The 14,791-nt window shown below is 38.5% G+C and overlaps 1 protein-coding gene across 1 annotated transcript; it reads left to right on the forward strand.

Annotated features, from left to right (window-relative positions):
• Window positions 1–2,043: 2,043 nt before the first annotated feature.
• Window positions 2,044–14,199, forward strand: LOC128974562 (radial spoke head 10 homolog B-like). Its single transcript, XM_054391225.1, has 18 exons — window positions 2,044–2,288; window positions 3,147–3,222; window positions 3,452–3,520; window positions 3,723–3,896; window positions 4,928–5,013; window positions 5,654–5,774; window positions 6,610–6,786; window positions 7,486–7,624; window positions 8,127–8,248; window positions 8,675–8,864; window positions 9,289–9,400; window positions 9,493–9,572; window positions 9,677–9,825; window positions 10,552–10,659; window positions 11,722–11,895; window positions 12,265–12,316; window positions 13,396–13,591; window positions 14,025–14,199. Exons 1-18 carry the CDS (start codon window positions 2,044–2,046, stop codon window positions 14,197–14,199), a joined length of 2,445 nt encoding a protein of 814 aa, XP_054247200.1.
• Window positions 14,200–14,791: the final 592 nt, after the last annotated feature.

Here is a 14,791-nt window from a genome sequence, read left to right on the forward strand (position 1 = left end):
GATAATAAAGGCAGCTCAGCAGGGTTTCATCCTATCACTTCAACAATCTTGATGTACTGGAACTCACACGTAAATAACATTTCTTTCATTGCCATTTACTCTATTACTTCTGCAATTAGACTTTTAAAAAATAAATATAAATGTTTACATATAAAGTTGTTGAACCTCATTTATATCAAATACACTGTACTGTGTTAACACAGTCAGCTCTTGCGTGCCCCTCAACTCAACCCATGACAATACACTGATTCTAAGTGGAATGTGAATTTAAGTAATGTCATAAAACAAACGTTAACTTTTATGTTTAAAACTACCCTATACAGGCTGTATAAAGAAAATGTAAATGATACACAAGTGAATGTTTTTCTTCTTATGCTAAAGCTGCCTTTCATTAGATAATTACTTGAAGCATTAATGTCATGTTTATTGATTAAGTTACTGCTGCATGTGTTTAAACCTGGAATAGAATAATTCATCTGGTGTACTTGCTTTTAATTAGCATTGTTCTCATCCATACTCCAAACGTTTTTGTTCAGGAACAGGGAGGAGTTCCTTTTCTGGTAATGAATGGGAATAAGCTGTCTCACCAGACACTGCTGATGCAGGTCAGTCCAAATTCTGAGCAGAAGCAAAATCGTTACAAATATTTCTATTTCTTTGAAATCAGAAATCCATTAAAACAACTAGCTAAGCCTTTCCACTTCTACAGGACCTAGGTGTGCGTTTTAATGCCTATTCCCTAGCACCTCCATTTACAGCCTGTATAGCGGGGTTGTGGAGCTGCTCTTGAAGCACAAAGCAACACTCGCCACTCCTCTCGGCTGTTCGGCTGCTGCGGCGGGCTGGGGCAGAAGCCGCCTCCACCCTGTCTGTGCCCGCATGGCCGCGCGTGTGGAGGGGACGGGTCCCGTGAATACATTGTTCTCCGTGTGAAGCAGCAATTCCCTTCCTGCCTTGAAGCCAGCACCGGCCTGGCTGCTGGCGCGCTGCCCTCCACGGGCAACAGGGAGGTCGCTTCGCAGCGTGGGGCGACCCAGGCACTGCAGAGGGGCCTGTGGTGGGATTTACCCTCAGTAGAGCCGTGCCTCGCCTGCCTGCGGGGACCAGCCGGGTGCGGCCCCGTTGGTAAGGTTACAGCAACCACTGTCGCACTGCGGCTGCGCGGCGCGGGCACCGCGGCGGCGGTTGTGAGGCGAGGGGCGGTGGCGGGCCTCGGAGGGGTCCGGAGCCTGGGAGCTCTGGCCTGTGGGCAGGAAGGGCTGGCAGCGCCAGGCGGACCTCGCCGTTACTTGTTCGTTCTCCCACTCGGGCCCTTCGCACAACTGATCCGATATTGTAACTACCCGAGTGGAACGAAGCGCTGGGTGGAGTCAGGCAGTGGTGAGAACATGGCGGTTGCTTGAGGCTGTCGCTGTCAGCGCTCGCCCCTGCAGCACGCAGAGTTGATCGGGAATTGTGATTGCAGCTGTTTAAGCAGCCCTGTAGCTCCTAACTGGCACAATAACTTTCTAAACTGTAGCGGATACTCTAGGTTGTGGTTCAATCTGCAACTTGTGACTTGGGCAGCGATTTGAACCCTGATAAAAGCGCCACTGTAACGTTTCAGAAACTCCCCAAACTTTTGTCTTTGGGAAATGGTTTTAACTTTTCCACATCATTAAATCTAGAGTCCTAAAAATCTCCTAGTAAAGATGGAGACCTCTGTCTAGCAAAATTAAGTTTATTGACAACAGTTGGTTGTGGTGGTTTGGATGGGCATCTTGGATGTCATAGTTCACAGGCACTGCTGCTTATTTGACCTGCAATCTGCCAACCACAAGCTGAAACCACTGTATTAAGGAGCTGTTATAATAGACATAGCTTAAACACATGTATGTGCAATAATTAAGTGAAGACTGATGTTTTTAATATAGTTAGCTGTTGCTTGGCTGTGTTTTGTTTTTGTTTTCTGTTTTATCAAATAGATTATAGGGGGAAAATCCTTATGTACGACAGTAGATGTTAAGAAGGAAAGAAAATACATGTTGAGACAATTCAGTAGTTATGGCAAAGGATAAGAAGAAGGAGGGAAAGAAAGTAGAAAAGTCTGTGCGTTCTCCAGTTCCTGCACAAGATGTTACAGCTGAGAGCAGTTCAACAAAGCTGACAGATCTGCAAACCCCAGTCAGTGAAGTGGAAGAAACACTGGCAAATTCAGTGGATGAAGAACCAGAAGAGGTACAGGAACCTCCAGACCAAGATGTTCCTCAGTACGAGGAGCCTACTCTTTCTCTTGTTATTGTAAAAAGGTATGTTTTTTTACTCAGTGAAGTTCAGAATTCTCATTTAAGTATCTCTGGTGTACCTAGTGTCATATAAACGTGGATTTGATTCTCAATTTGAGGCAATGAATCGGGTTATTCGGATCTAGTAGCTGTGATACCTTAAAACGCTGATGCACATGGAGTTCTGCTGTCTTGCATCCCATCATGTTGCTGGTGTTCTCTGCCTGCCAGAAGCCTCATTCTTTTAGCTTATTTACCAGTGTGAAGTTACATGTATGTATACAGACATGGAGTGAAGAAATGGTAGCTATCATTTAATGTTAAGTTGTTGCAGCCTTTTGAAGTTTAGGGCTGCTCCTGTCCCTTAAGAGTAATCTACACTGAAGAAACAGGAAGTGTTAACCAAATCCTTCCATAGTTCAGAGGGACTGTATGTAATGTTTCACACACTGCCCCAGGTTACATGGTTGTAAGCTAGTAAATGCTACCTATGTGATTTGTTTTCTTAAGTGAAAGAAATATGGGTCCGAGACAACACAACAATTATGTGAAATATTACAGAGAAGGTGCAAAAAGTTGGAAAATTTTCTGCAGCTCATTTTTCCACACAAGGTGCAACAACTAATCTGTGTGTAGACCATGGTAAAGCCAAGGTCATAGTAGTTGGGTTACAATTGGACTTGATAATCATAGAATCAGTCGGGGTTGGAAGGGACCACAAGGGTCATCTAGTTCCAACCCCCCTGCCATGGGCAGGGACACCTCACACTAGATGAGGCTGGCCAGAGCCTTAATGATTCTATGATTTATTATATCTATTTTGTGATTCAGGTCTACTGGCAGTGACTTGAAACCTTCATGTTTAGTTTGTTTCCTTTGTAGCTATGAAGGTGAAAAAGTCTATGGATTATATGAGGGTGAAGGATTTGCATATTTTGAAGGGGGAAATACATACAAGGTGAGTGTAAATTAAGTAGTGGTTTTTTCTCTAGAACAGACAAGCTATTTATTTTAATGTAGATGGAGCTTGAGCACTCAGAATGTGTAAGCATTGAAAGCTCTGTTGGTGTCTGATATTAAAACTTCATTTGAAACTAGCTGGAATGGAGTGAATATGTCATTATTTTGAAATACTAAAGGTTCAGTTGTAAGAATAAATTTGGAACTGATGGTGTTTTCTTTTGAAGGGCATGTTTTCTGAAGGGCTTATGCATGGGCAAGGGACTTACACATGGGCTGATGGAGTGACATATGAGGTAAAGTCCAATTTAATTTACAACTAAACACCATTACAACCAATTAGATGTGCAAATTCAAGGACAGTAAGTTGCAGTAATTGGTAGAGTGTAGGTGGCAACCATGGAACTGTGACAGGGATTTCAATCACAAGCCTGACTTCTCCCAAACAGTTGGGGAACAGTGAGTCAGTTTTTCAGATGCTCTAATTTAATCTTTTAGGGAACATTTGTTAAGAATGTGCAGATGCTTACTGGCCGTTATACATGGAATGATGGCAGTGTTTATGAAGGATCCATCAAGAATGGAGTTAGACATGGATTTGGACTTTTCAGAAGTGGTACTCATCCTGTTTCTTACATTGGCTATTGGTGTAACGGCAAAAGACATGGCAAGGTAAGTAAGAACACCATGAGAGCGTGGTCTTGGGTCCCTTCTAGAACAACGAGCACTCTTATGCAAAGGTTTTGCAAAACTGTTTTGTGCTACTGCACAGTCTCACGCTATGTAGAGATTAGTTTATCCCAAGGATCTTCTCTAAGTCAAAGATGATAATTAAAACAATTAGAGTGGGATCTTGTGTTAAAAGGGATTAACGGTATCCTAAAAAGAGTCATTGGTCTGTTGTCTGGTTTGTCCTATATGCTGCTCCAAGCAGATGCCAACAAAGTGAAAACTGATGACTGCTTCAGTAGCCACATAACAGTGACAGAACAATTAGCTTCCCAGTAATGGCAAAGTAATCCCACTCACAAATGTATTAGGCAGACCAAATACAATAGTTACAAGTAAGACATGTCGTTCCAGCTTTTAAAGGCAAGTGCTTTTATCTGTCTTAGTTTTGTGCATCCTGATTAAGACACTTTCCTGGGTATGACATTTTGAAGACCAGTGTTCAGCATATGAGGAACATCCATTGTAATCAAATGGTTTTTTTGTGCTGTGTCACTATTGAGACATTAAAACCCCATAGGGTGCAATGGATGGTCACCAGTGCAATGATCTGAGCAGTTTGTTCTGAGTTGAAGCTATCAGATAGAGAAAGAACAATTAATGCTGTAGCCTCCACTGTTGGAAGTTGATTTCTGAGTGAGTCAGAAAACTGATCTATCTCAGAGTGACTGCTGTGATGAAGTTGCTAAACTGAGCTCTTGAGAAGTATTTCCAAGTAGTTTGAAAAACATTTAGGCTTTGCTGTCATGTGATATGATTTTATTTTTTTGACACTTGGTCTTTTTTAAGGTCTTAACTAACATTTATCGAAAAAAAGTTGCTTTTGCAATTTTATCACTTTGGTAGCTTTCAGTAGTGTCTCAAAGTGACTGTAAGTAAGCATAATTACATCTATCTTACATGATTTTTATACAATGTTTTATTAATGTAAATTAATATTTAGGTAATTAAATTGACTATCTTGTTTGTTTTAGGGTACCATTTATTATAATCAGGAACATACCTCTTGGTATTCAGGTGACTGGGTAAATAACGTCAAAGAAGGATGGGGAATGAGATGGTAAACACAGTAGCACTTTTTCTTATCTTAATTTTTTTTCTTTTATTTATATATCATACAGTTTCTCCTGTTGTTTAAAATGGATATAAATGCTGCCATTTCATAGTAGTGTGTACTTTCTGCAGTGGAATAAATAGTTGTCCAAAGTGCTTTATAATAATAAAATAGACCTTCTCTACAACGTAGGGTTTTATGTTGGTATATTTCTAGTAATCATTCCCACAGAATAATGTCAAAAGACAGAATCCAAAATCAGCTTTGGTAAACCACAAATCATCATTTAAAAATGGACAATCTCGACTGACTTGAACAGATGGAGCTGCTTTCATGAATAGATGAATTATTTGTGGAACTATATGTAGAAGAATATTTTGATTAGCTATGGCAAAGACTCTGGATAAAAACTCATCAATATCTTTACAGTGATTTGTAATTGAAAAATAGGAGATAAATAGTGGGTACAATCAAACCTCTGTAGCCATGTCATAGTGAGCCAACTTTCAGTACAACGCTAATATTTAACATTAATAAATGCTACATTTATTAGCAATGAAGTTTTGCATAAATAAAGCTTGCTTTCATAAGATCCACTCTGAATTTTAACATGAATGAGTCATTAACTTTTACTGGTTTATTGCAGCTACAGATCTGGAAATATCTACGAAGGTCAGTGGGAGAAAAATGTTCGTCATGGAAAAGGAAAAATGAGATGGTTGACAGCTAATCAAGAGTACATGGGACAGTGGGTATATGGCATACAGGTATTAATTTGTTCCCCAGTAACCTCTTCAGTTCAGCGTCTGCCTGTTCCTCTAGTAAAGCTACGTAGGTAGTTTTGTGCAGCATCAAAGGAGCTTTGTATGATTTTGCCAGTTGATAGCAGAAATATGCTGTTCATCTTAAGTTGCTTTTCGTGTTAGCAATATTCAAATTATTAAAAGGCTTCTTAGGCTTAGTCTTACAAAATAATCATTTAATTCTCCAATGGAAAATATAAACCTTTTTCATTAAAAAAAGAGTTTAAAAACTTACATGGCTTTGACAACACTTAGCTTGAGATGTGACTTCAGCAGTAAATATATGTGGCAGTTTACTTCTATGTAACCTGTAAAATATTAGACCACACTGTTGTGTCTTGTAAAAGTTTTATGATGGACAGAGGTTTCTGACATTTTCTCTTCCTTACATTTGTTATTCTGTTGGAGAAAGAATGTGAGGTACTTCCTCTGTCTTTTTACTTTGTGTAAAATTGTCCAAGAGTCAGCTTCTGAACATTGTGCCTCAGTGTCTCTTTGTCTGACATGACATTCCTCACCTGTTAAAAAGATTGAGGCAGGAATGATGTTTTTAGGAATCCTGTTGGTAGAGCTTGCTCAAGTATGTGTTGATTTGGTGTACCCTCTGAGTGCTTCTCCCATGCACCAGTTCTCTGGGTGGTTTGAAGTACTGCAGCTACCAACTGGGTGCTTTTATCTGAGAAGTTTGACAACAATGACTATTAAAGATGCTTAGATGGTTTTCCTTCTCAAAAGCCTGGATATGTAGAAATGGTAGCTGTTCTGGAGACAGTTTCTTTAAACACACTTTTTTTTCCAGCATGGTTATGGCACCCACATATGGTTTGTGAAGAGGATGCCTGTGTCTCAGTATCCTTTAAGGAATGAATATATGGGTGATTTTGTAAATGGTGAACGACACGGACACGGAAAGTTCATATATGCCAGTGGAGCAGTGTATGATGGTGAATGGGTTGGCAATAAAAAGCATGGCAAGGTGAGTACTGACAAGTGCTAAGACAAAACTGCAGACAGCAGCAGAGGAGACTACTTTGCTCTAGATTTCTGTAGAAATATTTGGATGGAATCCCAACATAAAGGGCAGAGTCCACAGAGAGCAGTAGGAGTCCTGCCAAGGACTTTGTTGGGCCACAGGTTGAATTCTGTGGTGGATGTGTGTTGTGTTTATAAAGAAGTACATTTTACAATGGGAATGTTCAGTCCAGTAGGTGCACTGAAAATGTGCTTTTTGGGGTGGTTGCTCGGTATTTCACTCTTAAACTGTGAGCTAAGGGATTTCAAGCTATTCTCACAGAGATGTTCTCACATTAGCACACTTAAAAAAACCTTAGTGGAGTGCAACATATGCAAACTAAGGATGCAAACAAGCCTTTTTATAAGGAGAGGAAGAAATGTATTTTCCTCAAAATTCTTTTCAGAAATAAACAAAAGATTCTTCATAGCAATGTATTTTAATTAACAGATAACAAAGTAGTTTATAAAAGAGAAAGCAAAAAATGGTTTGCTTTATTTTATCTCATATATTGCATTTTAGCAAAGATTCATAAAAGGAAATTTGAGAGCATTAATAGGGTTTTTGGGTTTTTTTTTGTGTGTGTTTTTTCGTTGTTTGTTTTTTTTTCACGATTTTTGATTTATATTTGTATTGAAATTAATTAAATTGATCTGTCTACAGGGCAAGTTTGTCTTCCAGAATGGTCATGTTTATGAGGGAGAGTTCAGAGATGATCATATAGCAGAGTATCCTTCTCATCTGGATGCAATGAATGCAAAAAAGCTGAATGCCATCCACACAGGACCTCATTTTGCCAGTGGTAATCTGCTTGACAAAACAAATTGTACTGAGGTCACATTTTGCTGTTCCTTTTCACTATAATGTGAAGCTGTTTGTACTTAGTCAAGAGCCAGACATATTTCTTCAAAGAACTTTGATAAAGGTGGGAGGTGTCTTGCTAATGAATAACTTTTGCTCCCATACTTGTTTCCTGTATATGACACTTCAAGTTGAGTGACACATTCATACTGCATCTTGCAATGCTTTTGGAACACCATTGTTTGAAAGTTTCCTAACTTACATAGTATCTGCATTTCCTCTTGGCTAAAGCATGGATTTGACAAAATTACTCTTCAGCTGATAGGCTCTTGATGATGAAATCTCTATTTCTCACTGTAAAGGAGTCTAGTATTCTCAGTTTGAAGCCAGCAAGATAAGAAGGGAAAATGTATGTTTTATTTTCCCTGTGTGCCTGTGTATATTTATATATATATATATATTTAAATTTCAGTTTGTTTTAATTTATTTTATTTGTGTGATAGAAAATACTGCAGTCATTAATGGCTCAGAAAATACTTCTGTTCTGGGATTAATTGTTGAGTTGGATATAACCTCACTGCTTGATTGGTTGCCAAGGGAAGACAGACATGAAGAACTGAAACAAGTAAGTCTACTGTTTGGTATTTTCAGTTTCACCCCACAATGTGTTTCGTATTATTTTATTTCTTCTTTATTTGTATTAAAATAACTTTCTCTATTAAAGAATCATTTGGAAATCTGAAGGCCATGAAACAGAAAAGCAAAAAGAACGAACAGACAGTATTGCCTCCTCTGAGCTTCCAATAAAAGACATGTTGACATATCTAAAAGGGCATTCAGCACCTATCTTTAGCTACTGTGAGGTTTGCCTGCTCTCAGAGATTAGTTTATTTTAATCAGTCTCCAAAAAAAAATAAGTATTAGTACTACATTTGAGTAATGCTTTCATGGATGCTTAACCAGGGATACGCTCTGTCCAGTTACAGGATCAATACAAGCTGATCTTTACTTGCTGTGAGACCATGCTGAAATCATATCCTGCCTTATTTAGGTAGAATTTGCTGTGTTGAGGCATATCACAGAACTAAGAAGAGTTTACACCTTCTACAGCAGCTTAGGCTGTGATCAATCTCTTGACAACGTGTTCCTCATGACTAAGCTCCAGTTTTGGAGATTTTTGAAGGATTGTCATTTTCATCACTCCAGCTTAACTCTTGCTGAAATGGATCGGATATTGAGCGGTTCGTATTTCTGTTGATTAGGCCCTAGAACTTTCCCAGTGCTCACTTTGGTTTGCATGTAGTATGTTTTGGGTTTTTAATTCTACAGAGCCAGTTAATCAGTCAATTCCAATTAGGCCTGCAGTGGGATGCACTGCAGCGTCCCTAGTCTGTGAATGATTTAACTCCAGGTTCACCTCCCTTGTCATTACTATATACTGAATGAATGCATTTCTAGAAGGAGAATTTTGTAAGATTCAGCTATGGGTTCTCCCTTGACCTGCCTGTTTGGAGTTGGTGGTATGTGTGGTCTGTTCTTCCAGGAGTGTTGTTATACTGTGGTAGATAGAGATGGAATGGATAAGAAAGGCTGATGAGTCAGTATAGCTATAAACATTTTAATGTACATGATAGCAATAGAGATTTATTTTTCCAGATACTGTAGGTGGTAAAACACCAGCTGAGAAGATACATTGTCCACATGAGACTTTACTGTTCAGAACATTTTTATCTTACCTTGTTCATCTAGCATTTCATATCTATCATGAAGAGCACAAGTAAGTTAATCTTTTAGTGAAATTTATTATCAGTGTAATCAGTTTGAATCTCTCCAGACAAGAGTGTTTGTTTTTTTTTTTTTCAACTGCAGAGAAAAAGGCCCTTATCTGAATAAGTGCTTCTTAGATATGATGTCCAGGAATGTTATTCCCTCTGCCTGTCATACCCAAAGTAGGTAATGGTATCTCTTCTGTGCTGTGCAGAATTCATCAATTAGTACCACATCTGTCACAGGTTTATTGTAATGGTTGTTTTTTCCCAACTAATTTTTAAAGGCATCTTATTTTCTGAAGAGCTACGTGCAGTTTTTGCCATGAGCTACCTTGACAAGTGCTGGGAAATGTACAGAGATTTTTGTAGACCAAGTACCAGACCTCCATTTGAACCCACCATGAAAATGAGGCACTTCCTTTGGATGTTGAAGGTAATAATCTATTTTTTGCTTCCTGTGGCTTCTGCATGGTTTCAAAGGTAGGAGTGATCTTGTTTGTACAAACCATTCAACAAACACTCAAGGGACACTTGTTCCACAGAAATTATTCATGTACTTCTGCAGGATTGAATTCTGGTTTCATACTTGATCATTTCAAATAATCAAATCTTAGACAAGTGTGGTTTAAGGGAATATAAATATTTTTGCTGGTTGCTTTTCTCCCTTCCTCTTTGTAAAATGATTATGTAAAAACATCTTATTGGTAGAACTCAATGACTGGCAGGTTTTGAAATAACTGAGTAAGCCATTTTAATAATGTATTAATATACTGAAAGGTGAATATGAGATTTTATATTAAAATTCAGTAATTCAGAAATAGATGAAGATCACACTGAAACTCAGGAACAATTCCCATTGATGTGCCTGAGTCACTGTTTAAATCCAGGACCTTTTTTCATTAAAAAGACCTAATACAAATATTGGCTGATAAACCAGTAATTTTTTGTATTTTTAATGTGTGGTCTTTCCTTGTTTGTGCAGTTCAGGAAGAATTCCCATTCACTTCACTAGGGCCAGATTTTCATGCTGTTGCATAACTTACATACATGGAAATATCATTTGAAACCACTAGAAATCTTGACACAGGCTTCAAAAGGGAGTTGGATTAGGGCCTTGTGGGAATGCTTTAAGTGACTTATAACATTTACTCCCACCCAGGATTTTAAACTTCTCAGCAAACAATTAACTGCCTCAAGAGTTGTGGAAATACTTGTCAAAGATGGTCCCTCTGTACATGATAGCAGTAGCACCAACCTGGAGCCAGAGGTGTGTATGGAAAAAGACATATCACAGTTCACTGTTGGAAGAACAATTGAAATTACTTGTTAAAAATGCTGTAAATGATGTCTTATCTGCTAGAACATGAGGAAAATTGATTTATTCCCCAAAAATCAATGTACAGATTTGAGCTTCTGTTTTTGTTGTCTTTGTTCTGCCTATGTCCTTTAGTTTAGCTCAGAGACTTCCCTCTTTATTATCTTATCCTTAATACAGTCTCAGCAAGCCTGACCATACGGTAACTCCTTAAGAGTGCTGTAACCCAGAAGGTGAAATACCATTTCTAGGAGACTGCTGTGGTAGTAGTTCTGTCTGCAGAGCAGTTGCCTGACAATATGTGCATACAGTGATCACACAGAAATGAATCAAAGCACTTCCAGCTGCCAAGGCATGCACTGGAAATGTTAAAATGGGTCAATATTTAAGATGTGAACCCACTGATCATGAAAATCTGGTGATCCAGGAGACCTGGAGAGTGATGTGTGAAGTGCTGCTACCTCAGTGAGGTTGAGTATTGACTTTAGAACTAGACTCTTATGCTACTTGACAGCTGACAAGCTACAGAGAGCCTTCTCCCTTAAAGAATTGGCTCTGACTCAATGACAGTCTATTGTAAATGACATGATTGAATGTATTGTTTTAGACAGTATCTAGTAAACTGAACAGACTGTGTAAGTCTTACTAAGGGATTCATTATAATCCCATTCTTGAGGTTTCTGGAAGTATTGTATGCAATTAGGTGTTTTGGGTAATAGCAGTAGTTGGGTGTTACTTGTTAGAGAAATTTCTCATAAGTCAAGATACATCAAAAATCTATGCAGTATTTATTTCAGTATGACTTGTATAAGGCATAACACAGAATATCACCTCCTGAATTTTTTGAGCTGTGGCTGTGTTCAGTTTTTCATCAGAAGAGATGTTTAACTAGATAAATGAGGCCAGTGAGGCTTCACAATTGCTTTTGAGTTCTTTTGCACAGGCACATACATCTGTTAATGAAGGGATTTTGCAAAAATTTATTAATCACTGCCTTTGTTGTTTTAACTCTAGTTGGTTTTTCTTGAGTTTGTTGAAGCTCTTCTTGGTTGTGCATTGGTGTATGTTACCAGTGATACGCTTCAGGAGCAAGCAGCTCATGATAATCAGAAAAGAAGCTTTAGAACCAAGAGTGTCTCCGAGGGAACAACCAATGTGTCTCTATACTCAGAGTATTTTCTGTCCCAGGTAAAGTTGATGCAGAGCTCCTAAATATTATTGTACGTCCACTTAAAGGATGAAGTCAGGCCTTGCAAATGTCCTATGTTTCCTAAACATAGAACCATTTCCTCTTCTGGCATAAACAGTCATTTGATTGGGTCCTTCTGCTTTTTCTGTTTGTTGCTAACTTAGATTGTAAGATCAGTATAAACAGTTTTAAGGCATGTGCACATTTTCCTAGAAAATACTATTGAAATGTAAATGTTATTAAATAGGCATAATTGCAGAATGTTTTGGAGACAGGAATTTGCATGACTCAAGTGGATGTGTGATTGCACTTTTTTATTTGAACACAAGTCCAGGCAGTGAGTAACTGAATTTAAAACTTCTTGGCAGCCACTGAGATCTTGGGAAGACAGAGAGCATTCTCTTGAAGAATTTCTACTGGGTGAGTACTGTAGTTACCATAAGTCTATAAGTGATGCTAGAGGAGATCCACTCTTTCTGTATCTTTGACTAACAAAAAACATGCCTTGTAGCTCTTGACTTGTGAAATGTTAATTACGTATGCAGATTTCAGCTTGTCACAAGAGGGCAGTAAATGAACGCTAATTCTGAGAGAGTTTTGTTTTTTTTGAAGAAAACTTTTAAAGAAAATTTTTAAAAGAAAATTAAATGTCTCATGTCATTATTAAGTACATGCTTAAATAATTTCCCCTATTTTAAAGTGCCACATTTTATTTGTAGGCCATCTATAAGCTGTAGTTTGTGTTTATGAGAAGAGCCTCCTCTTTTTTTATTTTTTAAATGTGTTGGACACAAATAGAAGATATTACTACTATGTCTTGGGGTTTTATGTAGTATAAGAATTATTAGTAATTTTGTGTCACCATTAGCTGGAATAAGATGTCTTATGACATGCCAACATGCATGCAGAAGAGAAATGAGTACGAGCATTTTTGTATGTTGAGGCTGGTAACCTTTAATGGCTGACGAGACTCATCTGGCTTGGTTTTTGTGTTAAGTGTTTTCAACAGATAAAGAATCCTGAGGATCTTTGTGTAGCCACCAGCTCTCTCACTGAAAGCTGGTGACTGAAAATTACTGATCTGAGGAACATTGTTTCTTCAAGAACCAGCAGATGGGCCCTAGCCTATTTTTTGCCAGTCCCAACAATTGAATGCTTGCATGCAATTCCATTCTTTCAGGTAGTCTCCATTCCCCCATGCAAAGGAGTAATGGATCCTGAATTGTCATCAGATTACTGCAGAAGACATTTATCATAAGATTAAAGGAGAAAAGTTCTGATGTTTTTGATTCCATTCTGAGGGATGAATCACTCTGACAATCCACAAAAGGGCCATCCCCTTTCACACACATCAGTTCAACGTTGCTCCCAGTTGTCATCTTCTGTACCATGCAGAAGCCAGACTTCCCTGTGGCAGAGGATCAGATTTGAAACAGCACAGTCCAAAATACTGAAAATAGAAATGTCCTAAGTACGTCTGTTTAATTTGCATGTTGCAGATGAACAAAAAGAAGCCAGACCTGAGCAAGATGAGCAGCTTGGTCTGCAGATGTGTCAGGTGCAGATCTTTTTTACAACTAAGTTATTTCCTGCCTACCAGCATGAAAAAGCGCTGAGGGAAAAAATAAAAGAGAATCGAATACGGGATGCTGAATTTGCTGAGCTGAGAAAGATCAAGGATGAGGAGCTGGCAAAGTGAGTGTTGTATTTTGTCTTGAAGTACTGTTATCTCTTCTACTAACAAAATGATGGAAAAGTGTGCTTCAGTGACTGCTTCATACTGTAACTGGGAAAACCAGCTCTGCCAGGTATAATAAGCAACATACACAATGTAACTCATGACTTCTATTACTGTTGGGAATAGCACCTACAGGCTGCTTTCAGGTTATACAACTCTTATTTCCTGATCCTTGAGCCCAGCTCTGTGTGAAGGTGGTGAAAATGTTAGCTTGTGTGTGGTTGGTTTGGGGGTTGCTTTGTGTTTGTTTTTCACATGTTAGAATTCAGACTTAAGTGGCAACTAGACAGATTTTCTATTTCTCAGGTAGTTTATACTGATACTGTGACTCTAAGAGTAGTAGCTTAGCTTCTTCTTGTAGTACAGAAATGTAAACTTTTTTTCACTCAGACTTATTGCTGAAAGAGAAGCAGAAGAGGCAAAAAGGCAAGAAGCTGCAGCAAAAAGTGCAGGTTTTCAGGAGGCAGAGAAGCCTGCCACACCCCCTCCAAAGGAAGAGGCACCCACTGTTGCAGCCCCCGTTGCTACCAAGGTGCCTGCTGGCAAAAAGAAAAAGAAGAAATAAATCTGCTGCTGAGAACTGCTGAAGCTTCAATTCAGTAAGTACTCTGAGAAAAAAAAACAACAGGAGAACTGCTAAAATACAAGTTATGATTAAACTGTATGCACAAGACTTGCTGGCTTCAGAGGGAAACTGCTTTTGCAAGTGTCTTGGACAAGAGAATAAAGCCATTTACAGAAGTATAACCCTTTGAACAGAACGATTCCAGTATTTGACTTGTAGATAAAAACTGTGTTAATACAAGTGGTACCTTGTCATGATCCTGTGTCCCAATGAAATAGTTCTGCTGAAAACACAGGTTATTTGACTGAGTACTGCATATAAGCAAGTTTGGCAAAGAATGTGAATCAGGCTGAAGCAGGAGCTACAAAGAACAGATTAAGTCAGAAAGGTCTCTGTTCAGGGGTCTTTTGTAACAAATAATTTTACAGTGTAAAAATTAGCACAAAGTCACACAACAATGTAAATGAACACAGGAAAACAAAAGGATGCCCTTAAAAGTGTAACAATTATTAGTTTTATTTTCCAGTAAAATATTCACATAACAGTATCAGAATGGAATGGTACAGATGAATTCAGACTGGTTTCATTAGCT

The sequence above is a fragment of the Indicator indicator genome, chromosome 22, assembly GCF_027791375.1.
Source record: "Indicator indicator isolate 239-I01 chromosome 22, UM_Iind_1.1, whole genome shotgun sequence".
Classification (NCBI taxonomy): Eukaryota; Metazoa; Chordata; class Aves; order Piciformes; family Indicatoridae; genus Indicator; species Indicator indicator.